This window comes from Wasmannia auropunctata, unplaced genomic scaffold (genome assembly GCF_000956235.1).
Source record: "Wasmannia auropunctata unplaced genomic scaffold, wasmannia.A_1.0 LD336090.1, whole genome shotgun sequence".
Taxonomy (NCBI): Eukaryota; Metazoa; Arthropoda; class Insecta; order Hymenoptera; family Formicidae; genus Wasmannia; species Wasmannia auropunctata.
The window spans coordinates 3,897,912-3,909,777 of NW_012026800.1; the positions used below are offsets into that span (position 1 = coordinate 3,897,912).

An 11,866-nucleotide genomic window follows, 5' to 3' on the forward strand; every position below is an offset into this window, starting at 1 on the left:
ATCACGCGCTACGGCGACCGATCGCGGCCAATTAAATCAGCTCGCGACCGATTTTTCGTGCCGATCAAACCAATTACCTGCGGTGGTGTAATCCCACACGCTAAGCGCGCCGTATTGATGCAGCAGGAGGGTCGTCGCGACGTCATCTGCCAAAACCCCCGTTATGCAACTGGCAGCGCTGAAGCATCCGATCATTTGCGCAACGCCCTCGCTTCGCATTCTTGCGAGTCCGCGTTCGAGATCATTCAGATCCAAGAAGCCCTCCCGGGTCTCGGAAACTCGTACTATCTGCAAAAGGCAGTTTAATTGCTTCATCAAAGAATTCGCCGCTCGAGAACGGAGGGACCGCAATTGGACCACTGCAGCAAGCGATCAAGCGTCAATCTCCGACGAAGATCGTGGGTCATACTTGCGGATCATCATGCGCGCGCCTTGAAAATATTTATACGGAATGTCCCAAGGTCCCCGCGAAATTTATTAGGGACAGATTCCTCGAAAACCGGTATCGAATCACTTGCGTTAATACTCGAAGATACGTGTTTGTTACAAAATAAAAACATTGTAGATACAGAAATGTCATTTATATTTGGCACGATAATCTTAATTTATTATTACGATTAAATTGCTCGACCTTTGAAAGTTAGATAATAGATGAAGAAACGGCGCACACATCAGGGTCGCGACGAGTAGGTGGAATGGCCGCTCGCGCGAAGCGACATTTGGCACGCTGCCGAAATTCGGGCTATACAGCTTATATATACCTATACGCCCCGCGTCCGTTGCGTACCGTTCGAATATCTCTCACGCATCTCCTACACGGCCATCACGGCCCGCTTTAACGATCCACTTCGCCGCGTCGCGCGTTTTACTGCCCGCCCCTGGCTTATTATCCGTCCCTCGAATCAACACCGCCACGGCGTGGCGCGCACCGGCTTTTCCACCGGCGAATTTATCTGTCGGCCGGCCCCCGTTCGCTTACCTTGACATCGAGCTCGCGCCAAGGCCTCAGGTTGGCGTGATGCTCGAACGGGCCCACGAAGACCACGGTGGACTTGGAGAGATCGAGGTGCCGTAAAAGTGTGCGAAGGGCAGCGGCGGTGCCTTGACCGGTGAACAGGACTGCATCCTGCTCGCTAGCCCCGACCGCGTGTCTGACGATGTCTCTGGCCTCATGCCTGTAACAATAAACGTGCGCGAATGCAGGAAGGGAGCCTTGACCTTCGCGGAATCTCGGCGATAAAGAGTTGGCGCGATCTCTTTGCCCCCCACCCTCTCAAAGAGGAGCTGTTGATGACGACTACGTATATACGCTTCTCTTCCGTCGCGCGCTAGACGTGGCTGCGAGTAACGCGGTCCGGCGCGCTGATTCACGATAATAAAGCCATATGCCACATCGGGCACCTCCGGGGTATTCATGAGCAGCTCCGACACGTGTGAGTTCGTTTGACTCGGCCGATTGAACGCCGAGAGTCAATATGGATTTTAGCGGCGTGTGTGGCGTGACGCGAGACACAGGTCGAGGAGAGCAATGCACACCTTCCGCCAAGTTTGCACAGACTCCATCGATTTCGCGCGGCACGCGCGTTAGTCATAAATTTTACCCGCTCGAGGACTCGGGCGGCATTGAGACAGCGCGCCGCGCAAGAAAGTTAATTGCTTTCTCGAATGTTAATTTAAGCGTTTGTCTCCGATCGGTATCTCTTTTTATTCAGTATATTTACCAGAGGATATGTAAAATATTAATACTTATCAAAGGACGTATACACTGCCGGCCAAAAGTTTGAATTAATAAATTAAATTTCAATTTCAATTTGATTATTAATTCAACGATTAACCCTAAATTTTAGATGTGCGCAAACTTTTGGCCGATATGGTAGACATAAATGAATTCCGAGCCTTGATTGAGTGTTATCGCTGCGCTATATATAGGCTGCATTTAATAAATTACGGAACGAAAGCCGATGTACGCCTCAAACGACGCTGTTGTCCCTCATTTGAGATAAACAACACCAGCAATCGTGGGACAGAGGGAGATTGAAATTGCAGACAATTTATTGCGTATTGTGTGCTGCACACGCGGCTACTGAATGTGTTGCCCGTCGTGTGATGAGCCCGTCATTGCATATTGTCATCATTATCGGCGGTCTTCTCGCAGGCCACCGAGTAAGCTCCATGGCCTCCGACGGAGGGGCGAGGGGAGGGGGTGGATATTGATCTGGGACATCAGCGCTAGTATAAACGGGAGAATCGAGACGGGATCGTGCGTTTCGTGCGACAATCACCGCCCGGCCGAGCGAGAGAGAAAGAGAGCGAGAGAGATTAAAAGCAATCCGATCCATGTTTTCCTACGAGCCGTCGCCACCCGGTCGAGGAATTTAAAGCGATCCGGTCCACATTTTCCTACGAGCCGTCGTCGTCACGAAAGCCGTCGTCGCCGACGATAACGGGTAACGATAACGCATAGATGACGGGCGCTTCGTCTGCACTGAGCGAATTTTTTCAGTCGCGATTAAATTTATGTCGCGGCCGAGAAAGTCTCCGGACAATACGACGCGAGCAGCAAAACAGCAGACGGCCGGGCGGCCGCGGCGTCGCCGACCGTCGACGCGACTCGCACGGCTTATCAGACTTGTGGAATGTCGGATTAGAAATTGCGACGGACGATAACTTGACTATAATTGCAAACGCGTCGGCGCGAGGCTCTCTCGTCTGAGGCGTATACGCGTCGAAACGCGCGAAACCGCGCGCCGCGCCTTAACGTTATTTGCATAAAAAAATAAATGCAAACGGTGAACGCGGCGCGGCTGAAAATTCGTCCCGATAATGCCGCGGTGTCCCAGTTACATTGGAATGAAATATGAATAAGATTAATTTACGGCTGGAATAAGTGAGTGAGTGAGCGGATGAGAGAGCGAACGAAAACGTTTTATTATTCGCCAGAATGAAATCCTTTCACGAGAGCAATCGACTGACAAGAGCGGGGAAATTAGATTACGTTAATGAAATAATAATTACGATAAATAATGTAAAATGGTGCCTACGCGGAGAGAGTGAATTAAAAGCTAAATGGAACGAGATGAATGGAAAATTTCATTTACGGTGCAAAGATGTTATAATGGAAGAAAAATAGAATAGAGGAATGAGACAAAGAATTTATAAATGAATTGCAATTCATTGTAACGAAAATTTCGTTACAATGAATTGCAATAAAACAAACGTTTTTTTTACCTCTATTCGTATACAATTCATACACGCGATTTCAATGAAAAGCGAGAGAGGACTCTACGCGAAGCGGCATTTATTTCGAAGGACGAGGAGATCCTCTCGTGCCCATTATCGCTTACCTAAAAAGAGAGGATTGTAGACTGCAGATGGACGTGGATGCCCGAGTGTCGCCCAAACATGGCAGCACCTCCTTGGCGATGTAATCTTCGAGGAACTGTAGCGACCTTCCCGAGGCGGTGTAGTCGCAATAAACCACTGAAACACACAAAGTGACGGCGGTGAAAGATGGATGTAAAGAATAGGTTTCTGCTTTCGCGAAGGAGTTTTCCATTCGGAATCGCGAGAGCTTCGTTTTTATTCGCACTTTTGATCTCGTCGTCGTAAATCGCCGTCATCGTGCGCGTCACTTTATCGCGAATGCTCCAGAAAGTGAATTAACAGTACGAACATGCACTAACTGCTCCTCTTTAATGAAATAATATTCATTTTTAATAAACTTCGCTTTAACAATTCACTTTAATAAGATATTACTCATTGACTTTTATCTCGAGAAATAAAGGAATAATTGCCGAGGGATAATTAGGAATTAACAGCGATTGCGATTAAACCAAGTCGGGAAGAAGTCGATTCGCCTATCGTTAATTTCTACATAAAAAATTCCGCTCGTGTTTCACCTCCTATTCTCGACTTGCGCATCGCACGAAGGCGTAAATTTACCGTCTGCGCGAGCGAGTGCAGCGTGGCAAACACAGGACGGTCTATTTGCGGGTGTACTTTGTCGACGATGTGTCGAGGCGTTAAAATATCTGGCGTAAGAAGCCCCGTTTCCGTCGCTATTTCCAGTCTTTACCGAGTCCCAGAGTTTACCGGGCGGGAGAGAGGAAGGAACGGCGCAAACGGCAAAACACAGCGAACACCGCCACCACGTCGTCGATTAAAGTCGATGCCCGTGAGGCGAGTCGAGGTCCGCGTTTGCGTCTACCACTTCGAGACCCGTTCAGAATGTTGCCCGATATCAAGCCGCCTCCCCGCCCTCGCCGTCAATGGGATTCGTGCCGACGGCACGATCAGATTGCACGGATCGCAGGGTATGCAAATTTATTCGCGACGCGGGGAATCTGTCACATCTCCATAATTACTTCATGCGCCCCCGCCCTCTCAGAAGGAATTTCTGATAGCGAGACAAAAAATATTCTTGACGTAAGTACTTAATCTTATCGCACCATTATACGGTATAAAACTAAAATAATATTACGATTAGGTCAGTAATTCCTATTAATTCTCCCTCGAATTAAATAAGATTGACTTATTGTCTTGAAATCAGAGTAACATATATATTATTAAATTTGAATGTTAAATATATATATAAGAAAATAATATATATATTCAATAAATTTCAAAATTTGTCACCTGCTTCCTCAGAGGCTCGTTGATGAGTACGGGAATTGGCGTTTCCCGAGGCACTCGAGCCATTCATGTTGCGTTTTACTTGACGCTCCGCAACGCTTTCGGAAATATTTCATCCTTGTTATTTATTTTTATTAAATATTTTTTATTAAATATACAAGGAAAAGTGATGTTTTTCAATGTTGCAAGAATCAAGTGAAACGCACTGTAAACAGGATTATCATATTTCCTATGCCTATTAGAATATCATAATGTGAAAGAATAGATAAGAATTAAGAAAACGCGTTTACATTTTAATAGACGCATTTATAAATATACGTAACAGTTTAACGATAGTTAACTTTACATATTCTTACGTTAAATCTTTACCCGGATTATTTAACGCATGATACACTGGTGCCAATGTATTTGGCACGAAACCAATGTGCTACCGTCTTTCCTCCATGATTTTAGATTGGATTTAAGAATTTTCTATTCGAGTATAAAATTATTCCTCTCTCAGGAATAAATATTATTTTATATAAATATAAATCCTATTTTAGGGTGATAGGTTGAAAAACTTTGGATCCAGAAAGCTTTTCCACGCACCGACGCCGAATCGGGCGTTGTAAATCCCGGCAATTTTGACGAACGCGAAAGACGACGCGAGGCGTGCCAGCTGATCTACTATACGAATTCGCGGTCCGATTCTTTTGCAGTCCAATCCGCGGTTCATCACGATCGAAGAAGGAAAAAAAGACAAGAAAAGACCGGAGAAAGCCGCTCTTTCTTTCACTTTTCGAAAGACAATGGCGCGGATCTCTTCCAAAATTTGCCACGCCGCGATCCCTCGAATTTCCGGCGCGTGCAGCGACAATTCCGCTCATTATCGCTTTATAGAGCGGCGTGCGGTTTTTCTTGTTCAGCGCGAGTGCAAGTCGAATCCGCCGGGGGAAAGCCAAGGTAGGCGAGGGATAATGACTCGCAGGTGTTTCTTACGAAAGCGCTTGATCGACAACCGGTCGCGGTGCGGCGAAATTATATACGTGAGGGAGCTAGCGAGCGAGCGAGCGGGACTTTCGAGAGTTTAGGCACGGTATATACGCGCTTTTAATACATCTCTCTCTTTCTCTCTCTGTCTTTCTCTGCCTCCCTCTTTCTCTTCGCGCGAGCGACAGCGAGACGAGGCCAAGAAGACGCAATATGAATCCGCTGACTCGGCGACGGACATCACCACGATAATATCGAGTTCTGTCTCGCAGGTACCCGGTATGAGGTTTGCTCTCCGCTTCGCCGTCGCCACCGCGTCTAATTGCACAGGAAAATATCGTGAAAATATCCCGGAGATTATCATCTAACAGTTCCTCGCGGCGATCTCCTTCATTTTATTCTTTTTTTTTTTAATTCAACTGGAATCAGCAGTATCTCGAGGCCGGGTAATCGTCGTCGATGACGCAATCGCGATCGGGAGTGCTTATTATCTCCTAAGACCTAATGTTACGATCGGAGTGCGCAGGCAGGCACACTTTTCTAATCTTGAAAGGAAAAGCGGCGCGTCACGAGGGGTATTTGTATCATTCATTGCGCAACGATCGACTCTTCGATCGCATATACATATACATACATGTATGTATGTATATGTATAGACGTGAGATTAACCGAGCGCACGGAGAGGCGCACACAGCGCGTTTAACTTATTTATCATCGCGGATCGAAATGAGCGGGTGGCTGACAGCTCGCAATTCGCTCTGGGCAGGCCCCCGGTGGTTTTTATTAAATTATGTCCGATCGGCCCGGGGGCTCGATCTATTTCCTGCCGGCCGTCGTATAGATGACGTCGGGATAGTATATATACCTCGAGCGCGAACGTCGCGCGCTCGTAATCGATGCTCAGGGCGAAGTGCGCGATCTTGTCGATAAAACGGAACGAACGATCGCCGCGCGGGAACGCAGCCGAGTCGCGCGGCCGTAACTTTCAGTTCCGCCGACACGATAACTGATTTCGCGGAAATGATTTGAATGCGTAACGAGCGCGATTCCGTGGAACCTTATGTCATACCCACGGGACATGTAGCGCCGCGACATGCGGAGACAGCTTAGCTAGGAAAAGTGTCCACAGATGTACGAGCCGTACATAAATTTAATTTCTCCAATTTTCAGAACGAAAAACAGTCGTTACATGCATATATGCTTCTGCTATATGTATGCTATAGCAAGATACGTTTTTTATATACACGCAGAAATAAAGATGTATCAGTCTCAAAATAATCTTTACTCTGTCTTTATCTATCTTGTATTATATATACTTTGTCGGTCTAAGGCAACATGTATAAAAATAATCTTGTTAATCAAATAACAGTATTAATGAAACAAATAAGATTTTATTAAAACAAGAACGCATGACGTGCTTATTTCGTTAATGTCGTTACTGAATTAGCAAGCTTATTTTCAATCAGACAGCTGTTACCTAATGCTATTTCCATGCGATTATGCCGAAGATTAAAGGTACGTCTTTTTGCGTCATTGTGTGTAAACTTGACCTAAGCTAACCGGATCTCGCTTGAATCCCGAACTCGCCACAGCGCAGAACCGCAAAACGCTCCTCTCTTCGGACATCGGCAAGGCTGGTTGTCGCGGCTTGGAAAGTGTTACGTGTGGATCTCGGGGACAATCACTTTCTCCCTTCCACCGAGACGCGATATATTTGCATCTGCCGAAACGTAATCGCAAGTTACGCGAGCGAGCTGAGGAGCGATTGCTTCCGAGGTGGCAGTCCGAATAACGAATTAATGTCGCGAACCAAAATCGACCATGTTTTGCCATACGAAATTAGACAAGTTTTTCTAAACTTCATCCTCTTGTTTTTCTGTAACTATACAATTCGCGCATGACAAATGCGAACACGTTTATTACCGGGATTCACGCCTGCGTCGCGCGAAATACGATGCCGATAATAACGCTAATAACACTACTCGCACACTGGGTCGCGTGTGGTCTATCGCGAAACGCCTGGGCATACGGGATCGATTTACCGCGCTCGAGTTTAGGCACCTAGGCACGACGCCAGACAAGCCGATTCCGTCGCGCTTTCTCGGGACGCGTTTGTCCAGCGGAGAAATGAAAAGAAAAAAACAAGGGATAAAAATATAGAAACGACGTCGCGTGACGGTTGTCGCTTTGTCGTCGCGACGACAACGAGCGTGGCATGCGCTTCGATGGGTCTCGACGATGATTAAGTCTCACGGCGATAACAACGACGGCATGTAAATTCGTTTCTATCGCGTATGCGATTCTACGAACGACACGCGGAAGCGCGGCGCTTTGATGTCCCGATAGCGGACGCGGGATGTCGGTCAATTGTAATTACCGGCGCGTTTAGCGGGAACCACTTCTACATCCGCGTACGCGATACCGGGTGGCACGTTTCTGCGTACTGAGAGAATGAGAGAGAGAGAGAGAGAGAGAAGAACGAGAGCGCAGAGTGATTTAGATGCACTGCACCAGCCCTACACGCCATTTGTCGCGTTTCGCGAGAATCGCGTTTTTGCGCTCCCTCTCTTTCCTCTCGAGAGCCTCTCGCGACTCGGCGGAGTTAATAATCCATCGGCCGCAGCGCGCCGCGCTGTCTCGCTGTCTGCGCTTAGACCGTTAGTGCGCGAGCTCTTCTGGCCTCGGAAGATTCATTAGCATACGGGGCCAGGCCGGCGTGCAGGCCACGCAAGTAACATCCGGTGTTGCCGGTGGTACGCGCCGCGCGGAGTCGTCTCGTAGACACCTTTAATTAGACGCGGAAAAATAATTAACGCGCGCCGTTTCGTCCGCTCGCGCGCGTCTTTCAGGAATGGAGGACGTAAAAACAGCCCGACCTCCGTCACGTTATTAAAGCGAAATGAAATTTATAGCTGGTGTATATCATGTCGGCGCGCGCTCTCGTCACTCCTTTTTCTTTTCATTTAACTTTAAAGAAGCTGTTCGTACATACGTGCACTCTTTCGCGTTCTTCAATCTATCAAAGCGATAGGCTGATTAATCTATTTAAAGCGATTACTCGCTTGAACTCGCTTATACGCATTTATTTTTGTATCTATGTAAATCTATGAAAAGCGAGCATTATCATTAAGTATAACTATGTCATATTTTGATACCATTATTAATACCGCGTTACCACGTCACAATGTATTTTTATTAAATAACTCTTTTTTTTATAATTTTCTTGTCTTTTCAAAGAATCGAATGTTTAGAAAAAATTGACAGAAAATATATTTCCGTTCACCCTGATTTTCTACCTCGTATCTTCAATTTTCGATATCTGAAACGATATCTGAATAGAGCTAGGTATACTGTAAGTCTCGTAGTCATCGACCATAATAGTCGCTTCGCCACTATTGAGGCTATTCCTCGAAGTTGTTGCCATTCTGTGGAAGTATCAAAGACTCTACGGAGACAATGTCCGTGAACAGAAATAGAATATACAATAGAATATACGTTCTATTTGCACAAATATCATTCGGAATGATATGTAGTTTCGTGTTGGTCCCAGACACTCTTCTTATATTGACGCTTCAAAATAAATATTACGCGAGAAGTGTTGCGAATGGAGACGAGTCCGTCCGAATATTGAAACATGCGCGAAGAGAGAGACTACAATGTCGGAGATTCAGAGAAGTGTGGAAAACGCCAAAAAATGCCGACCGAGGTTGACTGTCGGCGCTGATCGAACACAGTCGCGACCCAGTTGCGAGTTCGATCACCCCCCACCTCCTCTCACTCGCGCCGGACGTTCGATCCATCTCTCGCGGCTCGCAGAACAGAGCTCGCACAGCGCGTCGGAGCCAGTGACTATCGGAAAAAAAAAACCGCGGCGGCTCGTCAATAAACCGTGCAAAATTAGAATGCCGTACATGTGTGCGTGCACGCGCGCGAGAGACTGCAACAAGAAAGGACTGGAATATTTGCAATTTTTTTAAATGAAGTTGAAACTAGGACACTCCAAGCAACTCTCTTCCCTTTTTATTATTCATTGCGTTCAGATTATTTTGTTATTATATTTCGCGGTTGCGCGAGTATTTCACGATTACAAAATTGAGAAGTGAGAAGTTTGAAAATACGAAAAAATGAAGAAAAAAATATTCTCGATTGATTAGAGCGACATGGTCCATCGACAAAATAAAAGCGTTAGAAATCAGAGCGTAAACTTGCGTAACTTACGCAATATTTATATTTAACCTGGCTTACTAGTGACTCATATAAAACTTATTAATAATTTTTAGTAACTTTCCCACAAGCTACTTTTATTACATTAAGATTTTAAATTACAATTATAAGACGTACTATACAATATTTATAAAACTTCCAAATATTTATATCCCGTTCTTTCTTAAGTCTTTTCCTCAAGATTTATTTTTAAAATTGAATGTTTATATTTAAAATCAATCTTCCCCTGTATACCCTCTTGTAAAGAAGAGTGGCACTTGCCGTCGTTTTCAGTGGACACCTCTAAGTGAAGACCACTTGTAACAACAACGGCGCGCGTTCGCGAGGCTGTCCTTGAAACTTCTGGAGTGCGCCGAAAAAACCCCTGTCGTAAGGGGTGGCTCTTTCGGATGAGAGGACGACTAAATTTGGAACGAGACTCGAAAAACTTATACGCGCGCGCGCGCGCGCGCGCACTCGCGTTCGCCGCACCGACGACGACGCGACGCAACAGAGCGAGGCAGCTTGCGACCTACATTGCGAAGGGATCGTGAGCGTATACGCGCCGCTCACGGGTGCTGGGTCACTTCCATGAAACGGCGGACGAAAATAGTAGCCGCCTTCTTTGTCCGCTCGAGCGTGTACGCGCCGTGGCCGTTCGCGTCCTCTTCCTCTCTCCGTGCTCCTCTCTCTCTTTCTCTCTCTTTCTCTTTGTCTCTCTCGCCCTCTCGCTGTTCTCGCCTCCCCAGCCGGGGGCTGATGTGGATGGCGCGCGGTCGGCTTCGGTCGTGTGTCCGCGTCGAAGCGGCGGAAGGCAGTTTACGGGGCGATAGAGCGCGATCGATCCACGCGGGAAGTCCACGCCGGATGCTGCGCGCATCGCGCGTGGAAATCGAAAGGCGTGCACTGGAAAGCGCGATCGACGCGGCGGGCGCCGCCCGCCGTGACAGAAATGTCAAACGGTGAAAGTCCGAGGGGAGGGTGGAGGGGGTGGGAAAAGGAAGATTGTTACGCCCGGCTTTCACGCGGAATAGGATCGGGTCAGGGACGCGAGCGTGCGAAGACTTATCGTGTCTTCGGTCAATTATCGGAAACGTAGAATGAAGAGAGCTGATGTTGCCAAGACAGAGAGCTGCAATCAACTTATTGTTAGCGGAGAGACTCATACTTCGCGGCTTATGATCCACGCGCGATGCCAGATCGCACGACGTCGCGGCAATTGAATCAATTTGAGAGACGGTAATCCCTAGGAGGAGAGCTATAATCGTTGAGCGTGCGTCTCTCGCCTCCTCGCGTCCAATTGCCCTCTCGATTCATTAAAATGAGCCTCTTTGCAGCGAGTCTCTTTAACGTCGATTAGCGGCTTCGCCACTTGACGCGCTTGTCCGCCCGACAATCGCGCGTGTATTAAAGTCCGTCGGACTGCGCGCGTTATATGCGTGCAAGTATTTCAGTTTCAGGAATGTCTTTTTATCTCGCCGACGTATATATGTCGACACATCGAGCGCGGCACGTGTACAAGTATATATACATACGCGAAGCGGCTTTAATATTTCACGACGGACGGACAGGTCTCGTCGAGGGCGCGCGGTTGTAGCTTTCTCGAGGGAGGACGACTACTCGTGGCGGCGATCGATCGCGACCCCCAGCGCGAAGAAGGGTTTCCCCCGATTTTCTTACCTCTCCGTCCGATTTCGACGCGCGGAAATCGATCAACGACTCAACGCGACGCCGACCGTTAACTCGTCGCAAAACCCGAGAGAGCGATTAAATCACTGTCACTTCCTCGGGCCCGAGCGTTTAACCCTGGGAGCGATGACGCGCGCGGAGAATGGCCTACTACGCTGACGAGCGTGTCGCTCCGTATCAAGAAATCGGAGCGTAGTTTACTCGAGCGTGCTCATATGTGCAATGCATGCGCATGCACATGTGCGTTTACACGACCATAATGCGGACGCCCCGCGCGATGGGATTATGCAATCTGACGCGCGTTTTATCTGGGATTATGAGTTAGCGATGTCACTCGTCGACGCTTAGAGAACTCTCTCTCTCTCTCTCTCTC

At 47.5% G+C, this 11,866-nt stretch overlaps 1 protein-coding gene across 1 annotated transcript in view; it reads right to left on the reverse strand.

Moving 5' to 3' along the window:
• Positions 1-11,866, reverse strand: part of LOC105448075 — a 56,559-nt gene that overhangs the window by 9,058 nt on the left and 35,635 nt on the right. Inside the window, exons 2-4 of the mRNA XM_011686438.1 lie at positions 3,345-3,480; positions 980-1,175; positions 78-288 (exon numbers count right to left, since the gene is read on the reverse strand). Of these exons, the coding sequence (XP_011684740.1) occupies positions 78-288; positions 980-1,175; positions 3,345-3,480 (543 nt within the window). The remainder of the gene's footprint in view (positions 1-77; positions 289-979; positions 1,176-3,344; positions 3,481-11,866) is intronic.